At 36.6% G+C, this 25,003-nt stretch overlaps 1 protein-coding gene across 1 annotated transcript in view; it reads left to right on the top strand.

Annotated features, from left to right (window-relative positions):
- The window catches only part of HGF (hepatocyte growth factor (hepapoietin A; scatter factor)), a 109,039-nt gene that overhangs the window by 78,753 nt on the left and 5,283 nt on the right, over positions 1-25,003 (top strand). The window contains exons 7-14 of the mRNA XM_010001805.1: positions 2,706-2,824; positions 13,616-13,790; positions 15,380-15,507; positions 16,952-17,054; positions 19,393-19,532; positions 21,327-21,365; positions 21,838-21,934; positions 24,559-24,633. Of these exons, the coding sequence (XP_010000107.1) occupies positions 2,706-2,824; positions 13,616-13,790; positions 15,380-15,507; positions 16,952-17,054; positions 19,393-19,532; positions 21,327-21,365; positions 21,838-21,934; positions 24,559-24,633 (876 nt within the window). The remainder of the gene's footprint in view (positions 1-2,705; positions 2,825-13,615; positions 13,791-15,379; positions 15,508-16,951; positions 17,055-19,392; positions 19,533-21,326; positions 21,366-21,837; positions 21,935-24,558; positions 24,634-25,003) is intronic.

The following is a 25,003-nucleotide window of genomic DNA, read 5'->3' on the forward strand; positions in this document are numbered from 1 at the left end:
GAAGAGTAACTGGGGCCCCATACATTTCTAGTACACTAATCTTAATTAACTTCATGGAATGATCACTAAAGGAAGTAACAATACAGTTTGATCATACTAACTTAAAAAAAAAAAAAAAGGGGGCTTTGGTTTCTTTGGGTTTTTGTTTTGTTTTTTTTTAATTTATTTTTTAAATAGTAATTTCATTTGAAAATAAGAGAGGAGGTCTGGAAAAAATGACACTTTAAAAAAAGAGCAATGTCTAGAGATGTTATAATATATCTTAGAGGAGTAATGTGAATAACCTGGAAACCAGGAAGGACTGGCTGTACAGATTTAATTTTCTTTCATTTTTTGGTTCATCCTTTGCAATGACAAAGGAAAAGAGGTAAAACTAGTAATCTTTTCAAATGTTTTGGTCTGCCTGATGTTGGAAAACAGTTTCAGCTCAGAGTGAATACATTTCACTTTTCCTTTTTGTCACCTCAAAGAATTGTTCTACGTTTATTCCCTTCAGAGGTCACTTGCTGTAGAGAACTGGTAATATCTTTTTACTTAGCCGTGATGGGAACTAGTAGGAGATATCCTCCCAAACAACACCTGCATGACCTGGTTTTAGGTATTAGTGGATGCAGGACTGCATTTGTGAAACTCCCGTTCTTTGTGTACTCCTCACGGGCAGAACTGTGCCTCAGTATGGAAGGAAGACCATTGAGCATAATGACTTAGACAGGCATAGAGCAAGATCGAGAAGCTGGTTTCAAGGGTAAAAAAATGAAATATATAGGGTTCTGAAAGGTCTTGGAAACCTCAGGTGACCTGTTGGATCCAAGCAAGAAGTCTGTGCCCAAGTGAGCCTGAAAGAGGAGTTTGAAGAACAAAAGAGCGAGCTCTCAGGAAATCTTCCACACTCTCACTGTTGAATAGTATGCAACAGTTTGAAGTCCTGTTATTTATCTTATCCCTAATATTTGTGTCTCAAAGGTATTAGCTGGCATATCTGTAGGAACTGAGGAACTGTTCTGTGTTGGATGTGAAGGCAGAAGTGCCTGGACATTGTGGGAGGAATCAGTTACTAGGAAGACTGTTGCTGTTCTAGAAAAAAACACATAGATACAGTAGGTAGAAAGCTATAGTTCAGGGACACTATTCTATCCCACAAAGACATTAAAAGCTTGATCCTGGAAAAACTGTTACAGTTCTACTTAAGTTTTAGTTTGTAAATAACACACTTTTGACATACCATGAGACTGAATCATACAATATTAGGAAGGGCAGAACATTCAGTGCCATGAAAGAACTTTCCATCTAGAAAGTGGATTCCTTACATCCACAGTTATTTTGAATGGTTTTTGGGAGCTATGACTACAGATTCCCTGCCATTCTTGAACTCATCTTTGTTCACGTGTAGTGCTATGGGCTCACTGTTGGTACATAACATAGAGCATCTGCTGTCAATGTTAAAGCTGCATGTACCATCCCATTTTCTGCTGTATTGTTAGCTCATTAACTGTGTTTTTATGAAAACCCTGGACATAATTGATTCCTTTACAGTTTTTCTTCTAGCTAGCATAAAACACAGTACTGCTGCAAGATCTGAAAATACCTCGTTCTTGACTGCCTTTGAATTCCCAGTTTTGTGAGATTTTGTTGTTTGTTTCATGTGTTGGTTGTTTGTTATGTTGGGTTTTTTTTAATTCCTTGAAGAGATGAAGGAGCCTAATTTTTCCCAATGAATGTGAGATCACATTTCAAATGCATGAGTCAAAATTAGGATGATAGACACAAAAAGCATCCTATCAGAAATACACACTTTTGAATCATACTTCCTCTGCTTTTGTGAAATACATCTGCTTGCAGTTGTAAATGCATTCAGGTTCCCAGGTAGTTAACTTTGTTGTTCTCTTACATACTTTTCATGTTTCCCTTAGGAGTAAATCTATTTTCTGGAAAACCAAGACAATTTGTATTCACTGCAGGAAAAACAAAACAAAACAAAAAAAAAAACCCCGCATGTATCTCCTTCTCCTTATAGAATTCATATGACACATTTATACAAAAAGAACTTCCGTATTTTGAATATCTACCTGACCATTCGACAGTAGGAGTGTGGAAACAATTAAATGGCACAATAGTTTGAAATCATAATGAGATAAAGTGAGACGGAAGTTAAATCCTTACTTTTTTTCTTCTCCCAATGCTTGAAATGAGGGCATGACCTAGAATGAGCTCTATTACAAAAATGGAGCTATCATTAGTAACATAGCTATTCAAAATAGCTTTCAGTTTGAACCCAGGGCTGTTGCACTGAAGAACCTGTTTTCTTAATGAGTCCAGCATGCCAGGGAGTGTTTATATAATCCACACTTAATTGGGCTGTTTAAAAAAAAGAGTGGCTTTAGCATCTGGTCATCAGTTGACAGACATAAGGGCAAGAATTTAGCAATTAGCAGAGTTACCCCATCCGGTATCTTATGAGTTAGCACAGCAGGGAATCCCCTTAGTGAAGGTCTGATTCTGCTGCATATTTGGAAAGAAATTTTATGTTACTAAGGTCCTAAGAGTGTTAAAGAGAGTCTGCATCCAAGTCACAGGATGGGACCCAAAGTTAATGGGAACTGCTTCTTGTTTCCCTCTGTTGAAGACTGTCCTTAAAGTACCTTGTTCAAGCCTGTGCAGTGTTGCCAGGAAGACTTCCCTGACACGTTTCTCGTTGTGGTTTGCAGATATCCTGACAAGGGCTTTGATGATAATTACTGCCGCAATCCTGATGGCAAGCTGAGACCATGGTGCTACACTCTTGACCCCAACACCCCTTGGGAGTTCTGTGCAATTAAAACGTGTGGTGAGTTTAAGTAAAATGTATTGCTTCCTTTTCCTTTCCAAAATCTGGACACAGATAGTTCAAGTAGTATAGGACCACAGCTAGTTCATTCATTGCGCTTCCCTGAATTTGGAAACATAGCTTTCTAAGAGGATCTCCTATAAAGATATTATATTTAATCTGGACAGGAAATAGAATTGTTTCTTACCTACCACTGGAATACATGTATATCTTACATACAGAAAATTGCATTAAAATGTAGGAGAATCAAGAACTGAAAAAAAATGAGGAAACATGACCATGAAGGTCTCATGTACAGTATTAATTTGGGTGTGCTGGGTATCTGCATTACAGTTTGGGAGTAGGTGTATGCACACCTTCCCTACTCAGTGGTCTCTGTCAACAACTCTTCATGGCTTTGTTTTCCTTTTGCACATTGTGCAGTTCTAGACCACGATTACTGCTCAATATTCAGCCTTGTGCTGAAGACAGAATTATTAATTTCCTCATGGGTTTCTCAGTGATATTCAGCACTCCAGTATCAAAGCACTCCACAGGCAATTAATTGATTTTCATCTGTCAACTTCAAGATGGTGTCTTTTGTTATCCTCACTTTGCAGGCAAGGAATTGAATCAAAGTAGCATTAGGATATACAAATACTAGATGCCCACTTTGCAAAGCTTTAGTTCAGAATGCTTTGCAGCGTTCTGTGGTCTGTTCTACTGATAATAAGATGTTTTAAATAAGCAGTAGAGGGAAATGAGGAAGGTAAAACTTATCAAACCTACTTTGAAAACTTGTGTAAAGTAATTGTTCTAGACTTTCCTGGTGATCCTGGGGCTGAGGCAGATGCTAGAATTTAGTTTTGTTAGGACATACTTGTTCACGTTACAGAAGGGCTAAAATAATTTGGCAGAAATTAAACCCTTTGCATTACAGCTGATCCTCAGATATCAGAGGGACTGGGACTGGCTGGGCTTAGTTTCTGAGTGATGCCCAAATCAGTATTACTTGTCCAGTTGTGCCCAACACCTATGTTGGACTACCACTGGTCCAGATGCACTGCTAACACCACTCCACCTGCTTAGCTGCACAGCACCTGAACCAGCACAGCCACACTCAAATGTATGGTCCATATTCAGAGATGACACACTCAGTGAAGTGTAAGAATAGTGTAATTTATTGAAGCAACTGATACACAAGTTATCTGGATTGCCAGTGATAAATTAGCTGACTACAAAGCAGGTGCAAATATCAAGAATATGAATAATATCGCCTGACTACTAAACCATTGGTTAATAAGAAAGAAGGAGAAAAGGAAAGAAAAAAAAAGAAGGAAAGATAAAGGGGAAAAAGAAAAGGAAGTTCTAGGGAGGTTTCTAAGTTTCTCGGGGTGCAGTTGGCATAACCAAGTGTTTGTATCTTACCCAAAGGTGTCTCTATGGGGGAAGAGAGGGTCAGCCCACTGACTGATCCCAGAAGTCAAGGATAATCTTGGCAAAGGCCTGGTGATTCTATCTTTTCTGATGTTGATGACATGCTCCCTGACATCCTTCATCTCTTAGGCCCTTTTCATAGGGTTGTTATCTTACAGATGGAGCTTGAGGGACTCTAGTCATACATACCTTTGTCATGATTGGTGTAAATTCTCTTGCTTTGCTTTTAAAGGTATAAACTAGAGGAGGTGGGTAGCTTTTGGGCTGGAGGTGTGTTGTACTATTAAAATAATATTATAATGAGTAATGTTCACTAAGGATGACAATTTGTCAGAAAAGTGGCAGATTTTTGGCAAAGGATATCAAATATGAGACTTAACAGTTCTGGGAGACCTTCGGATCCCCATGTGATTAGAAAGTCCAGCCATATTTTCTCCAAAAGTGCAGCTTATTAGCTCCATGGCACCTTCGGGTCCTCATGTTTACCAAAGAGCTTTGCCGTGGTGTTTGAACTCTACCCTCTGTGCTGGTGTCCAAGCTTTCTTGATGTTGCTAACAACTAGGGACAGCTGGGGAATTACAGTGGTACACTTCTGTGGGAAATGGTCCATCTTCTCTCCCCCCACATAAGACTAAACAAAATGCCTTTCAAGCCAGCAAAAGCCCCAGTACCAGCCCCCGACAACTTCCTTGCATGTTAGCTGCATTCCACTTTAAAGGATGTTAATTTTGCACCATTCCTCAAAAGATGAGTATCAATTTGATTTGTAAATCACCTTTTCATGGATTAATGCTGGATCAGCAATTAAGTTAATGGTACAAGATGTTTTCTCAGATCCAGGTGGTGGCCTTCGCTCTGCTTACCATCCTCTAAGCTGTAACTAAAACATTAAGCATTATCAGTCTTAGAAGCAGACAGTGACTGAAAATATACTGATAATTTCAGCCACTCCAGCTACTTAGAATAAACTTAACTGAAAGTTAAATTACTAGAAAGAAAATTGGTTCTATCCTGGCTCAGACCAGGACCTGCTTTCACCAGTCATCCAGAAAACCAAGATTTGCTTCCCTTAAACTTCTTGTCTCATTGACAGCTTGTGGGATCTGCAGGTGATAGTCTCCTCTCTTATCTCCCATACTTCTCATTGCCAGATCTGAGCTCTGTTTTTTTGCCTGCAGTGAGCCGAACACATGTGAAATAATTATTGTACAAGCAGGATATTAAAGGCAGTCTCATAATACCTGAGCAGATTTTTTTGTTCTCTTTACTCAGATTCTTTATTTATAACATCTTGGGAATAAAGGCAATTTCTGGAAAAAAGGCATTACTTTGACTAAATTAATTCTGTAGAACTCTGTCAACATCATGTACCCCAGCTCTGTGGCAGACCCCCCAGGCATACAGTCAGAAAAAAGAAAACAGTATTTTTGGATTTGCCATGAAGTAGAGTCAGATGGAAGGTTCTATAACTGTTCAGTGAAATTCAGTGTCATGTTAGCTCACGAGAAAGTTAGCTTCTCTTAGATCTGCAGTTTTGGAAACTACAGTTTGCTTTGTTGTGCTGCTTCGATTTTGACAAAAAATGTTTAAAAAATCCTCGAAACCCCACATTTTGCTTTTCATCTAGCTCTAAGTGTCACTTCAGTAGGCTTATGTCATTGTAAAATTTATTTGGCTTTCTTGGGAGAAGAATAGAAGAGAATAAATTCTATTAAATTGAACAATAAATCCCACTCATAATAGGATTTATGTGAGAACTCAAAAAAGAGGGGAGCAAGAAAAATAATAATAAGCATAAAAGAATGGATTTTTAAAGTCTATTTAATTTTCAGGACTCTCTGTATTTTGTTGCTGTTGTTAAATGAACCAAGATAAACCATTACCAAGGCATCTAAAATCCAGATAGAATGGAGACAGTAGTGTATTTTATAGGAAGTCTGTTTCTATAATGCAATCCTGTATTTTTCTTGCAATATTAACATATATGCTTGGAGTGGGCAATGAAGGGGAATGAACAGGGTATGGTCTGGAATGAACCTTTTTGTGGGAGCAGCTGCTACCTGAAAAGGGAAACATGGGATTCTCCATCTTGGAATTCTTACCAAAATAAATTATAACATGTTTTATGCATCCTCCACTAGTAGTTCAGAATTTTATGACCTTACTTGTTCTTGAATTAGGCCAGTGTAGTGTTCTGGAGTATCAATTACTTTTGTCAATTGTTTGAAATCCAAAGGTGAAGTAAGAATCAGAGGGTTGAATTACCTGTCCTATGAAGACAGGCTGAGTGACTTGGGATTGATTGGCCTGGAGAAAAGAGGGCTCTGAGGAGACCTTATAGAAGCATTCTGGTAACTGAAGGGGCTACAGAAAAGCTGGGAAGGGATTTTTTACCAGGGTGTGTAGTGATAGGAGAAGGGGTGATGGCTTTAAAATGGGAGAGGAGAGATTTAGGTTAGACATTAGGAAGAAATTCTCTAATGTGAGAGTGGTGAGACACTGGCACAGGTTGCCCAGGGAAGTTGTGGAAGCCCCATCCGTGGAAGTGTTCAAGGCCAGGTTGTATGGGGAGTTGGTGCAAGCTGGTCTAGTGGAAGGTGTCCCTGCCTATGGCAGGGGCGTTTGAACTAGACAAAGTCCCTTCCAACCCAAACCATTCTATGGTTCTATGAATACTCTCAATGTACTGATGCTCAGTAATTGAGCTTCACTATCATATGTCATTGTAAATCCAGTAGAAGGTACTTGAAATTAGCAAAACTATTCTGTTATAAAAAAGTGTGCTTAATATTCTACTTCAGGCAATGTCTGTACTCAGGTTCTCCAGAGACAGAAGAAACTTCATAGGACTACTCCTTGTTTTGTGCCAGCCACCCATTAACTCACACCCATGTTGAAAGTCTTGCCTCTGAACTGCAATACTAATTCATGTAGTTGTATTCAAAGTTACTGGTAATCTTTGATAATAAAGTTCAGTCTTTCTCCATTATGAACACAATCTTGCTTAGCTCTATAAATGAACAATCTTTCTTTTTTTTTTTTTTTTTGTTATTTCTTGAAGTTAGGGATGGTTCTTTTCCTGGGTTTTGTGGGGGTTTTTTTGTTTGTTTATTTTTTATTATTTTTTTAAGCTAAACTGTGCTTCTTACATTTCTCTAGTTATTAGATAATATATGAATCATATCTAGCATACTAGATCTGTTTTTTTCCCCTGGCAGAAGTGTTTTTATTACAAACAAAAAAAATATTCCTAAGTTACAGCTGAGTGTTTCACAAATGCAACTTTTATAAACCTTTATCCTTTGGCATTTCCTGAGCTGATGTGTCAGTGTTCTGAGGATTCACATCTGGCTTTGTTGGTCACGTAATCTTACAGCCCATGCAACTTTCAGTATCTACAGTCTGGCCTAAGCTTTATAAAATAGTGGATAGGAGATCAGCAAACTACTACAACATTGCCTGTGTCTACCTAAGTCACAATTAGAATTCTGAAGACAAGGTAATAATAAAAATCAAAAGTAAAAAGCCCTACAATGACTTTAATGTTGTGATGAAAGCCTTTTGTCTCATTTCTAGGCAAAAGTTGACTGAAATACTTAGAAATTCTTTCTCTAATCTTCAGTTAGAAAGTATATCAAGATCAGTGGTAATTTCCTAGGCAATACTATTTTCACTGGAGAAGACTGTAGATCTTTGGAAATACCTGAAGCAGTCTATATGAGGAAGAATACAAAACTAGTAGTCTTGGAAGTTTGTAATCCAGCAGATATTTTCAAAATGTGTTTAACACTGGCATATGGCATTGCCCTCTACATAAGATGTGCTGCTGTTCACTGCTTTTCTTTAAAACTCAGAGAGGGAATTTATTGCTGACATTACTGTTGTATCACCAGCTCAGTAACCAGAATACCAACACAAAATATCGAAGCCCTGTTTTCAGTTTGCTGTCTTTCTTGAGGCACACAGAAAAACTGTTTTCCCACCTCCTAGCAGGGAGCCCAAAACACCAGGCCATGCTGAGCTTCAGTGGCTGCTCCATCTTCTGAGGCTGTGGCTGTGTGCGATCTCAGTACACTAAAAAGAGAACATCATGAGTTATATGTCTTTATAGCTTTGTGGTTTGGATTCTCACACAGGTTTTTAATTCCTGTGTTGAGGACTGTTTATATATTTTACAAGAAATACTAATTAGAAAAAATGCTTTGCAAATCCAAGTCCTTGGAGTGCACACAGAAACGTAGGTGTCCTCTCTTTGGGGGAGTGACCACAAGGCAGCATGCTGCTTGTGGCTTTTGCTACATGTCATGAGTACTAGTGTGCTCTATAGCCAAAATGCTGACAACAGCTCATATACAAAATTTTCGGCAAAAAAGTCAGTGGAAGGAAGCATTCAGAAAATAAATATGTTTTTAAGACTGAAGAGACAGGAGGGCATTGTAACTTTATTTCCAAGCACAGAAGGCAGCATAAAACATTGTGGCTTACAGCCAGGGCTGTGAGAAAGAGATGACAGGAGCAATTAGGGATTAGAGATGGCTCAAACTGCAAAAATTGGATCTGTATTAAGACTTCAGGGACCCCAGGATTGGTTTGAAGTTGCTCACATATGTGTCTGTGGTTTTGGCTTAAGACAATTTTTAGTTAGAAGAGAGGATAAAAGGACAACTATAACAGCAATAAAGACGTGTAGGATGAAATGAAGAAATGGAAGCAGTGACAGCAAATTTAAAAAAAAGAAAATGACTGTTACTTTAGTATGAAGGATGATACAGTCTACAGGGAAGACAGGAGTGGGGATCTAATACTCTCTTTAAAAAAAAACAAAAAACAAAAGACAAAAGGACCGCAGCACTTCTGTGGATGAGCTGTAGAGCTAAAAATTAACCATTGCAGAGAGCCTACAACTTTTGAGAAGGCAGAGGCACCATATATAGGATTGTTCATTGTTTAGAAGCAGAGATTTCAACTTCCCGTTTGAATGTGAAGTTCTCATTAAAGAGTTATTTGTTGAATCATAGAATGTAAACAAATAAAAGTACCACTCAGTTTAAGCTTAATATTTATGTAAGATAAAGATGTTTATGGAAAGGAGGCAGTGAAAAGTGACTGATGTTCAGTTGTTGATATGAAGCGTTACCTTCCGTCTCACTTTACACAGAGGCATCACAGAGGTTCAAGCATTATTATGTATGCAATGGCCTAATCTATATTTCCTCAAAGAATCTCAGATCCTTTTCATAATTTCTGTGATAGGTTTAACAGTGAGACTTAACAGTTCTGAGATCTGGATTTTTAATTTTTAATCTGGAGAGATCCAGATTTTTAATTTTTTTTGTTATTTAAATGGATTTAAGCTGAACAATGTTTGGCTTTGAAGCCTACTTGTAGATATTGGAACTATGCTGAAAGATCCCTCTGCACTCAAGGACAAATGAACAGCAGGTGTGCAGGTTTCAGGTGACAAACATATTTTCAGTACTGTGATTCTTGAGGTTGGATCTATGTTATTCCTTCACTTTCTCATATGTTTTTGATGAAAAAAAATAAACACTAGCAATCAGCGGTGGTTTGGGTTGCTTGTTTTTGTTTATGATTTATGGTTGTGTTTGTTTGGTTTTTTCCCTCTCATGCTTCATGTACTTTTAGATAGTCGATTGAAGGAAACATAGAAAGAAAGTTTCTGCCCCTATCATACTATCCAGAACTGTAGATTGTATTCCTTGAGGTAGGAATGTTTGGGGGCAGTGTAACTGAGCATGAGCAGCTTCTCATAAGCTCACTCAGGTTTCTTACTGACATTTGCAGAACTGTACTGAAGACCTTGCTGTCTTTAGAACACTTCTTTACTGGGTTAGGCACCATTCATCTTTTGAAATCTACTTTTAAAAATATTTAGTTTACAAATCAAGTCACATTTTCCTTTTGTTGGCTGACAGATTAGGAAAGAGGTTGCAGCGATAGAAGGAAAAGTAGGAATTTTCCTGATTAAGTAATTCAGGACTGTGCTTCTCTTCCAACTATGTATTTATTTATTTATTTATTTGTGAAATACATAGATAGTATTACCATGAAAGAACACGAATACTCCAGCAAAATCTCTACCTCCTTTTAAGTCAGTATGAGTTTCACCATTGACCTAAATTTTTTGCTGAATTTTGTTCTGGGTCATTGGGATTAAAGACAGAAATAGTACTTCAACTGGTTACTTAGCTGTAGAATGACTCAAGGCCCCTGCTGACTCCCTCATGCTGGCATTACTGTGAGAACCAGAACTAAGAAGACTGTGGCTTTACACATGAAACTCTGGGTAATGTTTCATCTTTTTACTTAAGCATCCATGAATACATGAACTAGCCTTTACTAATAAGGTTATGTATTTTGAAGTATCAAAATAGAGAGGGGTTTATGAAAAAAGGAAACCTTTGCAGGATTGCACTTTGGTTGGGGACTTCAGAGTGAACATGTGAAGATGTGAGTGCTACTAACAGGAAATCCTGTAGCTCTCTAAATTGCATGGTTAATTTGAGTCATCCAGAACACACAGAATATTACAACAAAGTCCAAAAGTCACAAAATACTGCTAGACAATTACCAAATTCTTCTGTTCATAATTAAGTTTCATACAGGAGTAAGAAGTGATATTTAATTAATAAATTATAAATAATAGTTTTATGTAAGATGACTTTTTTTTCCCTGATCTTCCTTTAACAGTACTATTGTCTCGGTTGAGAACTTTAAAACCTGAACTGGAATTTTAAAAAAAAAAAAAAAAAAGGGTACTTCTAATATGAAATTAAAGTACCAGCCTGCATAATAAGAATCAACAAGACCAGTACTGAATAGAGACAACTATTTAAGATCTAGGCTTGGACAAAGGGGACACTTCTTAAAGTCTGAAAACTGCCTCATGGTCTGCAGAGCATCTCAAGCTTTTTGCATGTCCCAGCCCACCTTTCATTAACGTGAACAGGGAGTGTTCCCTTCCTGATCGTGGAAATCACCAGCTGAATTAAGGATGTCTTGAGCCTTTTTTCATAATTTTTGAGATTTCTTTAAGGCTCAAGAGCCAGAATGGGAGAGGTTGTTTCTGAGGGCACAAGCCCTCAGAATTTCAAAATTTCAGAAATGTTTTGGACACTCAACTGTCATGTTTGGGAAATAGACATTTGTAGGGCAGTCTGTGGAAGATTCTGTGGACATTTTCAAATTATATAATTGTTTTATTAATTAAAAATAGTTACATTAAAATGTATCAATTAAAAATGAGCTTTCTTAAATCAATGGTTGCATTAGTTATTTCATTTCAGGTATGTAATTAAAAGAAAAATAAACACACACACACAGCATAAACACCAACCTAATTACAGTATGACTGAGTGCAGGATAAATGTACTACATAGTTCATTACAGTTTATATAGTAACTCCTTATGTATAAATAAATTCTTTGTAATAGCTTGATGATTTTTTATGCGTGATTATTATTATTTAAGAAGACTGTTTGCTACAGCTATATAGTTGTTTATTTATTTACTTAGGAAATATTATGCAGCCAGAATGCCATATGTATGCTCAAATTTATAATAGTAGGTAACTTTATATTTTTTTCCAACCTATACACCACATCTCTTTCATTTTTAATAAAAGCATTGCATATATTTTTTGAAAATACTAATATGTATTTGAATGTGGCACAGCAATCTTCAGTCTAAGTTAGGAGCTATTTTAGAATACAATTCCAATCTCCAAACTGAAATATGCAGCTCTGTATTTCTATTAGATGTACAAATTTGTTTTTTTGTTGTCTAGTTATTTTAAAAAGTGAATAATAATGATTAAAAATTGTAGTTTCTAGCTGCAAGCCTGTTCAATTAATCCAATAAAAAGGATGCATCTTCAGCCTGCAGAAGCCTTCTTATCCTTTTGACTTTAGAACAAGCTCAGAATTCAGAATCCCACTGAAACAGGGTGACTCTGTAGACAACTTCCCGAAGTGTCTTGGGAAGGTAGGACAGAAACAGAATTTGACTGTGAAACACTGATGTAAAAACATCAACCAGATGAAGTGAAAAAGGAAAATTTTCTCCAGCATGGAGAAATGTATTATTCAACTGAACAACTTGATGTTATCATCTGACAGAGAAGTGATCTTTAATGTAGAAGATTAGACAGCAAATCAGCCTAACCCATCTGTTACGACATTTGTTTTCCTTACGATCCATATTCTCTACAAGTTCATGGAACTGGCTCAAGTTACCAGGAATGAACTATAGTATGGATAGCATATATATATTGTTCTAATCACTGGATAATTTGAAGAAAACTAATTTCAAAACTTCATTAAAATACTTATTGCTGGAAACTTATACTTTTAAGGTAATTAGTAAAATTAGCTTTGTGAACAATAGCAATTGCCAACAGATGGGCAGTCACAAAATATGTTGGGAGCTTTTTGGGACATTGTATAAGTGTTGCTGTTGCTGTAGTGTATTTAGCTTTGTACTACTTTGTATATATCTGATGCAATTTCTGTGCCATTAATTTGTAATTATGAAAATTGCATAAGAAGTAAAAAGGGGACTTTCAAGTTATGTGAATGAGTCATTTCAAAACCACTGTTTTTCTGAATTTAGTTCAAGACAACCCACACCATGGTGAATGCAGAGTATATCAACATCTGTGAAAGATCTTGAGTATGATGCATTTGTTAGTCTTTAAAACATTTGTCTCTCTGTAGAGAATACTGATCTTTGATTTCCAAAAGCTGGTCTTTTTTTCTTTCTTTTTCCCTCTAACTATATGAGGCATAAAAAGAGAGACTTCAAGGAGGATTTAGCACATTACTTTATAATAGGATTTATCTTCTTTTATTTTTTCTTTGCTTTCTTTTATCTGCTTCTTTATTTCCTCTGACTTAATATTCTGGGAATTATTTGGGGAAAAGCAATTGAATTTTAATCCTGAAAACACATATTAACATGTTCAACAGTGTGCACATGGGTGTTCACTCAGATTTATAAAACTAAGTGAAGGAGAAAATATTTGCTGAACTAAAAAGTGTAACCAAGAATATCTACTGACCTTCAGTGGTATAGCATAGACCAGGTGTCTTAATAACCAAAGTTCTTAAATGTTGTAGATTCTTTGCCTGCAAGTGGATAAACTAGCATAAGATCTAACAACTATTTTGATTTCACAATATGTTGCATGTGAAGAGGAGAAAATCATTCTGTAAAAAGAGATCAGATTAGCAAGTACACCCAAGTGTTTCAATTACCAAGATTTGAACTGCAGTGTAAAGTTCAAACCTGACAAACATCCTGAATCAGTCTCAGTCTTAAGAAAGTGAAGCAGCACTTCTTCTCTGGGTCTGCAGATGAAAGCATCGTGAACAGCACAGAGGCAGCAGCTGAGACAACAACATGCATTCAGGGACAGGGTGAGGGTTACCGTGGCACAGTCAACACCATCTGGAGTGGAATCCAGTGCCAGCGGTGGGACTCCCAGTTTCCTCACCAACACAACATCACTCCTGAGAACTTCAAGTGCAAGTGAGTAGCGACATGTGGGTATTACTGCAGTGGGAAAAGAGCTCTTTGTTTTCAAATGTTTAGAAATTCGTATCACTGAAGGAGATCGTAGGATCCCTGTCCCTGCTCTGCGACCTGATCCATTCACTCTACTTGCTGATGCTCAAAACCTTCCGAACATGGGAAGATCATACATACTAGTTCGTAGATGAACTTGTGTAAAAATATAGAGATTATTATGTACTTTTTCTTCAAGCATGTATTCACCAATTTAAATGATTGAGAAGTGAATGGACGTTTACCAGACTGGGATCTGAATCCCAGTAGTGCTGGTACATTACTAATGTTTTTCTTTCATGGAGGTAAGTACTTCTTCAGTTTAGTTGATCACTTTAACTTAATATGTCCTAAATGTTGCCTAAGTATAATCACCAGGGCCATACTTGACATTTACAATACTTGACAGCATTTCTTTTCTTTTTCTGTCTCATTACTAAATCTACATTCATGAATAGGACTTCTTTTACCAGAAGAGCCACTGGTTATCTAACCTTTCTGTACAGCTCATGTACTCTCAGAACATTAATAAGCTACTTATTTTAGACAATTAATCATGTTATTTCAGTCCTTTTTTCACTGAGCATTAAAGGTAACCCAGCTGATCAGCATGGCCCTAAGGTCTAGTTTCTACTAAATGTCTTTATTGATCACTATTGATCTGGGCTTGTGCTGAAATTAAATTGTGTGTATCTTTCAAGGTAAAGAAAAAATTTCCACCTGAGCTTCAGTTAATGCTTGAGAGTGCACTGGTTATTCAGGTCAATAGCTTGACTAAAATCAACAGAACTGCTAGTATAACTGTTCAAAACTTGCATGAGTAAGAATTGGAGTATTAGGCCCATTCTTTCCATAGTTTATTATCAGTAAGTGCTGCAGATGGAAAAATACAGTGAAACATGGAGATGCACAGAACATGGCAAAAATTGTCAGGAAATGGGAAAATAAAACTTACATTTAAGAGTTTGACTATTTCATGCAAGCTGCGAGAGACATTTAAAGATGTTCCCTTGTGACTAACTTTTACGTTAAAGGTAACAGCTGCATAGAATTTCCACGTGCATTTTTTTATATATTCCAAGATTCAGTTTCTTAAATGAATCACCAACAGTCTGCAGGACTGTTTCTCTAAATTTAGCAGAACTATTCAAAGTATAGGGAATTTTAAGTGCTTTGGTAATGTTTGTGTTTAAAAGCATTGTAATAGATTACAGGTGTATCCGATTTCAGCTTGCATGCAAATTTTGATTAAGAATCCTGAATAAAAATCAGCTATTTTGAAAATATTGTTAATCTTCAATTGAAATCTTATATCGAGTCAAAACACAGCTCTATTGAAAATGAATTCCCATAACCATACTCTTTTTTACAATTACTACATTTTTCTGGATAATGTGTTCGTACTGGGTTCTCATCTCCTTGCACTTGACACTGATCAGTGAGAGACAGAGCTTAAGGAGCCTGTATTACTGCTAATTCATAATAAAAAGCAATAGAATGCATCAGTGGTTTGAGGTTATCCTTGCTGTGAGCTAAGGTATTTATTTTTATAGGGATTTGAGAGAGAACTACTGTCGAAATCCAGATGGATCTGAATCACCCTGGTGTTTTACCACTGACCCAAACATCCGTATTGGTTATTGCTCCCAGATTCCTAAGTGCGACGTATCAAGTGAACAAGGTAACAGAGGGAAGGCTGATAACATGATTTTAAGTGAATGCTACACCGTTCCAAAAGACAGATAAGCAGGCTTGAAAACTGGAGAAGCTGGTCTCAGCACATCTGTATTACATCTGTGTAATTCCACTTTGGCTTTATTTGCATACTTGGGATTCATCATGGTGTAAATGAGACTCTTCCCAGTTCATGTTTCGATTCCAGCAGCAAAGATTTATTATTGGATCTGATTTTAGATGAGGTGAATCTGTGTGACATTTTATATTCAATGGAGATCAGGCCTACTGTGTTACCCTTAGTATTAAAGGCCTTTTTCCAGAGGTCGGATTATTTCCTTGGTTCACAGTCTTTTTATAATTGCGTATTAGGCCACCAAAGGCAATTTTTAAAATTCATTTTTTCCATATACTCCCTTGTCTAAAAGGAGTTGAGCTGAAAAAAACATGACTTTACATTTAGCCTCTTAGCTTCAAGCCGTTACCTTTGCCTTTATAGTCCTCTCTGACTTTTAATTCGAATGTTATTTTTACCATGACGTCTGCATATGACTCTAAGGAGTATTATTGAATCTTGAGAACTGATGTCAATCATTGCATAAAATGAGGCTAAAACCTCAGACCTACAACCCTACATCAAGGTGCATTAAGATCTCCATCTTCAAATTTTAGCAATTTTTTTCTCTTAAAGTTTGAAAGAATTGCAGTTGCAAGAGCTCAGTTTGATAAAGGACTAAACTTTGACTTTCAATCTCTGATTTTTGTAAAGTAACAGTTATCAAAAAGTAAAAATACTGATGAATATGAAATGAAATGCTTTATAAAGATGCCTTTATAGCAGTGATTATTTTAAATGATCCTCTTGAAAAGTCTCACAGAGGCTTGTGATAAAAGCTTATGAATCAAACATGACTTATGCTGGAGTGAAAAAGCAAGTTTTTGAATTACATTAAAATTAAAGTCATGTTGAATTTTTTATTTTTGCCAACGTAGAAGTAAAGTCTAGAATTATATACAGTTGCCGGTATCCAGAATCAACACAAAGGTAAGTTGTTTCAAAGAGGCTAAGAGCGCTTGTTTTTTGAAGAGGGACAATTAAGGCAGCATTTTTGCTTTGTTTTGTATAAAACACCTCCTGACAACTTGTAAAATATTCTGTGTGACTCTTCTAAATTAACCATGAACTATTTATGAAAAAATGTTCCTAGTTTATCTAAGTCAGACTTCTGTGTTGAGAATGAAAGCCTGAAGCAGGAGACTATATAAATTTGAAAAAGTACTCCCATTTTCTTTCCAATTCGATTTAAACACTTTTCTGGCTTACACAGTGTAGTGTTTGCTAAGTATAACATTTATCTTTTAATACTTGGTTACTGATGGAAAGGAAGACTTTTCTTCTCAGTGTTTCACAATCACCTTCCACTTCTTTTTGTCTCAACATTCTTATTCAGATTGTTATCGTGGCAATGGCAAGAGTTACATGGGGAATCTATCCAAGACAAGATTTGGGCTAACTTGCTCCACATGGGACAAGAACATTGAAGACTTACGTAGGTGTGTACACATGAAACAGAAAGACATGGTTCAGTGAGTCCTGAATAAATGCTGCCTCCAGATGGCATCTCTTTTTCTATTGCAGTGATTCTAAAATAGGCCCTTATGCCCTGGAGCTTTAATGTTGTGTTTGGTTTTTTTGGTTGTTTGTTGTTTTTTTTTCCCCTCTCGGTGTTTAATATATTACGCAACATGTCTTTGTTCAGGCTGACCACTAATTGCAAGCTTTGGGATGTTTCTTAGTGTTTAGCTTACTGGCCTGGTTTACCAGATCTTTGTCCTTGAAAGTTTTGTTCTATGAGAGAATAGCAGGAATAAAGCAGGAAATGGTTATCTCATCAATCTGATTTCATAGCTCATTCTGCTTCAAGCAGGCAGTTGGACTTGAAACCACCTAAGGTTCCTTGCAGCTTAAAAGTTAATCTTGAGACTACTATCTGATGACACTGACATCAAATGCCATTAAAACAACTTCCAGTTTCTGTTGTTTATCATCATTTTGGCTTCATAGTTGAGTAGAGAAAATGGCAAGTTACTTTAATTTATTTCTTAAAGTAAAAATTAATCAGCAGTAGCTACAAAAGAAGTTTTCAAGGAGTTGTCAAGACTTTTTCAGTCATGCCAGAATCCTCAGTATTGTCTCTGTTGGTTCAGAACAGTAGCTTTATAAATCTCAGGAGTGACAAGAACAAGGACTTCCAGGTACTGCACAGAGGCAGAGATTCATAAAAAATTTGCTATGTATGAGATCTTACACACATTAGTGGCCTAGATGGAAACAGTTAATTTTCCTTTAGTTTCTGAAGTTGATGTGATTATGTCTATACTACTTATGATACTTGTTCTTGAGTTAGTGCCACAGTCATAGTACCCGACAAATTAGCTATTCCCCTCTGGAATTTATCTGTCCTTGCTTCCTGTTGCTGACTTGGTGGTCAGTCAGGTGAAGGCATGTAAGTTAGCCTTTGGGGAAGCTGCATTACAAAAGGCAGGTTTCAGTGGCACCATCTAGACTCATCAACTGGACTATGTGTTGGTTTTCTCACACAATGTCAGAGACAGCATACATATTTCAGTGTGCTGTCTGTGTAAGGGAGGCAGGTTTAAGATAATGACTTCTGAGAGCTCAGTTAGCTCTGAAGGAGACAGCTTGAAGCTACCAGGTGCTTGATGCAATTGCATTCATACCATCTTGATCACAGATCAGTCTTTCTTCTCTTAGTCCCACAAATTTTCCTCCTAGGAGCTTTCTTAGGGAGTTCTCTGTCTCACTTCAACAGTTGCTCTGGCTATGGGATTGCTAGAAGCAGCATGTGCATGGTTGCACAGCAGTGCATGGTTGGTTATGAGCTGAAAGAGCAGTGCAGCTGCAGCTTAGAGGGAGCTGGGGCTGTTCAGCCTTGAGAAGAGAAGAGTCTGGGCAGACCTTATAGCTGTCTTTCAGTACCTGAGAGGGCTACAGGAAAGCTGGGGAGGGGCTGTTCACCAGAGAGGGCAGTGCTAGGATAAGGGTTAATGGTTTTAAACTGAAAGAGGGGAGATTTAGGTTAGACATAAGGAAGAAATTCTTCACCGTGAGGCTAGGAAGGTTGCCGAGGGAGATTGTGCATGTGTTTAAGGCCAGGTTGGATGAGGCTTTATGCAACATGGTCTAGTGTGAGGTGTCCCTGCTCATAGCAGGGATATTGGAACCTGATGATCTTTAAGGTCCCTTCCAACCTTAACCATTCTATGATTCTATGATTCTGTCTAACAAATCAGAAGTAAGCAGCTTTCACTGCTTATTGACTTACTTATTGTCACCCTAACATTTCACCTTCAAAATGCCTTTGTATAGGTTTGCAATTTAGCTGTTCTGTCACCGCAGTTTGTCTGAACTATTCATCCTTTCCTTGCCTATTGCTCAGCTTTGCTGACTTTCTTACATTTGTCTTTTCTTTACCTGAAATTCAGCTTTTTTAGTTTACTTATGCAGCATGGAGAAGTTGCCTGTGCTCCTAGAGAGGCTTGCAGACTTGCCAAGGACAATACAGACACTTTTCTAATCAGTGTAAGGATCCCTCCTCAGAGTATCAAGGGATTTTAGCTTGAATGGGAGATCTAGGAACCTACCAGCTGTCTGGTGAACATTGTGCTTTCCTGAACTAGAGCAAACTTGGACCTAGATCCAGCAAATATTTGGCTCTCATCTTCCCTTTGATTTTAGGCAGCTCTAAACCCTGACCTGTAGACTTCTCAATCAGCTAATATTACAGTGTGGAGCAAAGTAACATTTAACCTTTGAGAAGATGGGCTATAGTATAAAGCTTTTCAGCACTTTGAATTTTTTTCCCTGTAGGCATATACAAATATTCAGAGAACCAGATGTTAGTAAACTGAAGAAAAACTATTGCCGCAATCCAGATGATGATTTTCATGGTCCCTGGTGTTACACAGATGATCCTCTTGTTCCCTGGGACTACTGCCCTATTTCTCGATGTGAGTACTTGGTCTGCCTCAGGCATTGTTAGCAGTGTAGGCCCAGGGAAGCCATGATGTCACATGTGTATGAGTACCTTTCTGTTGTCACTTGTGGCAGCAGAAAATATATAATTCTATCAAGAATCAATTGTATATGACTGAGAAGGAACAGCCAGAAGCTGCTTGTGCAATATATGGACAAGAGGTTGTTTTCCTTGACCAGCTTGGAGATTTCAAGGCTTATTTGTGCAGCAGGAGCATAAAAGGGCTATTACAGATGGCCAAACATTTTCCAACAGATCTAACTATTGAATCAGGGCTGGACAAAGACAAAGAATTGTCTAGTGGTCAGAATTCTGGCTGTGGCCTCAAGAAACCCAGGGACAGTTGTCTTTTGTGCTGAAAGCTTCACAGTCTCTTTGTGTGTTCTGCATTTGTTTGTAAAGTTAGGAGAACTCACTATGTATGGGCTGAACTGTATATATGCTATATAGACTAGATTTTGCTTTTGGGTGTTTATGGGATGATTTAACTCCTTGGCAAGAATTAGGAACACCACTCCTCCAAAGCTGAATGTTCAGCTATCAAATCTAAATAGCTTAAATAAACATAATTAACAATCCTAGGGAATTTAGTAATAAGCAATCATTAAGTGGATAATGATAGATTTATGCCGAAAAATGTGCAGTTCACTTTTATGTTCAGATTTTTCTCTTCAATTTTTATCTGTTAATCGCTGGGCTGTATGTCCTGGAAGAACATTTAAATGGTAAAACAGGCTTTTGGATGGTTGTCTGCGATCTCTAGGGGTTAAGAATAATGTTACACTCCTTCCTATCAACAATCTGCCGCATTTCCTCGTAGTCTGAACTACAACATCTCTAAGAGGTGATACTGGAAGTCTCAGGTGATATTTTGACAACTATTTGAACAATAAACAAACTGCGAAAGGTTACTTGTGTCAATGTAGATAAAGAACAACAACTGGAAATACTTTTCACAAACTCTGACCTCATTATCTGGATCTATGAATTTCTAAGGAAATATTCACAGCAAATGTTTGTAGGGTATATGACAATGCTAAGTATTATAATTTCTGGAATCAAACTGCAGAGCTTAAATATGTCTATTTTACAATTGTAACTTGTGTGGACTAGTATTAAACTACTACTAGGTCATTCAGGTACTAATAAGCAGCAAAACCAGTACAGAGAAAATGTTCAAAGTTCCCAAATGTATTTATTTGGTGCCTTTAACTGCTCTCTTCTAGCTGCACTGTATATCTGTTTATATGTGTACACACCTACATGCAGATATACATAGACATGCACATACAGATATGCATAGGTTTATACATATGCATGGAATTTTAACTATTTATATAATTTTATACTTCTAATATTTCTGTATTTCCTTGATGGTGGAAATCTAGTTAGATGAGACTTTACATTTTGCCTGTGTAAATTTTAAGTAGCTACATCTGTACCTTCATGTTTCAGCATTTTCTTGTGTGAATGAAACATGTAAATTGAACAAGATAGACAGTCTGATGTATACAGGATTCAGACAAGGAAAAAGGTACTTGAAACTCCTGCTGCAAAATGTTTAATTCTTATTTCATTCTATTGGAATGAAATTCCGCCTTCTTATTAATCCTTACCAAATTCTGCTTTTGCAGAGGATAAAAGAAACAATTGAAAATAAAACTTCGTGAGCTATTAAATTAACAGTATGTCACTTGCTGTTTATTCTTACTTAATTAATTTTTTAGATCTGTTTTAATTTTGTATTATGGATGTTTTATGTGTCTAGGTGAAGGTGATACAACTCCTACTACAACCAGCTTGGATGGTGAGTAAGTTTGACTATGTACTGTGCAGTGCATGTATTGTATCCTCTAAGACTAGCCAGTTCTTTCTGATTGGGAAGTAAAATCAGTTAAAGATAGAAAATCCATGCAGCTTGAGAAAAATTGCTTTTACAAGAAGAAAATGTAGAATAGCTTTATTATACTCCTTTATCTTTTCTCACTGTCCTGTCTTGCCAGTGGTGAGATATGGTAATGATTTTCAATGTTAGCTTTATAACTATGTAAATCTCCGTAATAAACCTATTTAAATATATGTATTTTATATTCCCTATGAATATTTATATAGACTGACCCAGATTCACTAAAGTAGTTTTGATGCTGTAGAAATACATTTCATTAGCACAGGAAAGTTAATCTGTAATAAATATTGACCTTCTTGTGGTCCTTATGTGCAACTGTACAGGTTTCCTACAGCTGTTTTTAGTAAAATGTGATCTCTGGACCTGCTTTCAGATACTGTCATTCCTTGTGCCTCAACAAAACATTTGAGAGTTGTAAATGGAATCCCAACACAAACTAACGAAGGATGGGTGGTTAGTTTGACCTACAGGTAACTATCACTTTGGCTAGAAAGACAATACATCTACTAGAAAATTGGTTTGTAACTGCAGAAAATGTTGACCCAAATAAGTAATAAGAATACTTTTAGACTGCAGTTAAATCCTGTAAAAACAGAAAACCAGTATTCCTGGAACATCAGACAATTCCATAGTATTCCCTTTGTTGTTTATTTATTTATATATTCATTATCACTAACACATGAGATTGCAAAGCCTTCGGAATGTTCTGCTCTTTTGATTAGCTACTGCAGATCTTTTAAAAACACTGGCTTAGCATCCAGCTCTGAACTACATATTTTAGACACTGTTACACAAAATTTGAGTTTCATACCAGTATTTTCACTTTAACAGCAATGCATTTAGTTATGAAGTGTTGTATTCAGGTTTTATACCCTTGTCAAATTTAGCTTTCTGCTGATACCATTGCATGCAATTGAAATGTATACTGTATTAAAAAAATAAAAAAAAAAAAAAAAAAAAAAAAAAGAGCCAAAAAGGAAACCTTTTTATTTCTGAAAAAAAATTAAAAGTATAATGTATTAAAAAAAAAAAAAAAAAAAAAAAAAAAAAAAAGGAGCTAGAAGGAAATCCTTTTAATTCTGTAAAAAAAGACCCTAATATGTACAGCTGGAAATGAGCATTGCGTTATGGCAGACCTTACTTTGCTACTGTGTAAAAGACAGAACACAGAATTACTGATTCCTTCACTCATGACTGTGGTTCATAACTCATCAGCTGGAAGTGTTAATCATTAATTTATAACAGAAGATTCTATTTTCTACATTGCTGGAGAAATTCTGGGAGTCCTTTTCATCTTCAATACTCTTTGCATATTATGAGCCCCAGACAGAGATAGGCCTTTTTGAAAGTCTAGCAGACAGTCCAGAAGGACATTTCCAGAGGAAAATCGCTCTTTAGAAAAATTCACCTTTGTGCTGCTTTGAAAGCATTCTTGATGTTTGAAGAACTTTTAGATAGGAAGGTGAATTGCATCTGGGTGCCTAACATTTAAATAGCTGAGCCTGGATTTTGTTCTATGCAACAAAATTCCATTAGGCAGATGAACGTTTAAATGATTGCAGATCCTTTTATGAAAAAAAAGGGTTCCTGGAATATTCCAGCAGCAAAATATATTTTTAAGAATATTACATGTGGGCATAAAAATGCAGTTTTATTTTGTATTGTTACCAAGGAAGCAAATACATGTCATATGAAAGGAAAACTTAATGACTTCAGAACTTTCTGCAAAATACTAACTGTACACCTCAAAACGGAATTGCCACATCTGAATGGTACACACTTAGTGGTACTTAGAAGCTTAGATTCATATTCGGCAACTAAGTGTAAAATGAATCAATGACGTATTTGTTATATATCTGATCCGGATTTTATCAGGTATATATAAGCATATTTGGATGAATTTCACCTCTTCCATGGAATCAGCTGTGGGTTTGTGCCACACTGAAATAAGAGCTTTACCCTTCCTATGTGTACCAGTCAAGCTTCTAGAGCAGTAGATGCAGTCTTGTAAATTCCTTTTGAAAGTTAATGATGCACACATAATTTCCAAGAACACATTTATACTTTTGATTGTGACATTTTAATCATAAAACTGGGCAGAATCAATATTTTATAAAGAATTCAGGCATTTGGACCAGACATTTCTAGATATTTTGTTCCTCAACTAACCTACAATTAAAAAAAAAAAAAAAGGGGAGAGAGAAGGAGAAGAAGAAAGGGAAGCATCTGCTGTCTTTGAACTCCATATAGAGTCTGGGCTCCTTCCAGCAGTTCTTTGCAAAGCTTTGAACATTTGTGTGATTTGAATTTATAAATGGTGAGATTTTAAGCTTTTCCCAAATTGCTGACAATTCTTATTCACTCTCCAAAGAGCTGCAGAAAATAAATGTGATTTTGGAGGCACAAAGAAGGAAGCCAATTAATCTGCATTCCACAGACATCTTTATTTTTGAAAGAACTGTCATGCTTAATTGCTTTAAATGTATTTGATATATTATGCTGCAGGTTTTCTGTAATCACATGTAGGATGTCATACGTTGCAGATTGTTTCCAACTGAAGTATGTGGGGACAGAAATCTCATAGGGTTGGTAATCAAATAGGAACTCTCCACCTCGAGGTCAATGCTTTGAATAATACCTACATGAATAATGACCAAATGTTGTTTACATCTGGTGGCAGTTTGGAGACTTGCTAGAATGTTTCAGCCCAGTTTATATCATGAGGCATTATCTTGCCTTTTTTTCTTTTTTCTTCCTTTTTTTTTTTTTTTTTTAATGATGTCGATTATTATAAATTCAGCATTGGAAACACTAAATCAAGAAAGTAACAATTTTTCCTTCCTCCTGCTGTAAACACAGTGGTGTAAAACTGTCCAAAGTCATACTAGTCACTACTGTAAGTAGTGAGACTGTAGAGCAAAGGGACAGAGACGTTTTTGCAGGGTCTCAGTCAGCCACCTTTCAGCAGCAAAAATATGTGGGGAGTAAAAGTACTCTTTAAAGGTTTTGACTGTGCAGAAACTAACAGGATTACTTCTTTCTTTTTTTTTTTTTTTTTTTTTTTTAATTCTCCTTTTCTTTTTTCCCCCTCCAGGAATAAGCATATCTGTGGAGGAACTCTGATAAAAGAAGAGTGGGTTCTAACAGCAAGGCAGTGTTTCCCTTCTCGGTACAGTAGTCTGTAGCTTTGCAATATTGACATACATCTATTTTTGGGAACCTATCAGCCCAACACTTCTTCAACTTAAATGGAGCAGTTTTCCCTCCTGTTTGGCTCTAACACTACTTTTCTGATGTAAAAGTCCTGTGGGACCTTGGTATTGTCTGTTATTATTGTTGTTAATCTAAAAGAGCTCTGACTATTTTACTTAGAAGTATAAATATGTTTTCCAAGTGTAATGCTTAGACAATTGCCTCTTTATGAAAATAATCTTACGCTTCTGCTTAACTGGACAGAATGAAATAGAAAACTTGGGCAAATCTCAAAAAGTTCAAAGGTTCATACTGTCCAAGCATCTAAATGTTTGGATACTATTAGG

This window comes from Chaetura pelagica, unplaced genomic scaffold, assembly GCF_000747805.2.
Source record: "Chaetura pelagica isolate M959 unplaced genomic scaffold, ChaPel_1.0 scaffold137, whole genome shotgun sequence".
NCBI classification, from domain to species: Eukaryota; Metazoa; Chordata; class Aves; order Apodiformes; family Apodidae; genus Chaetura; species Chaetura pelagica.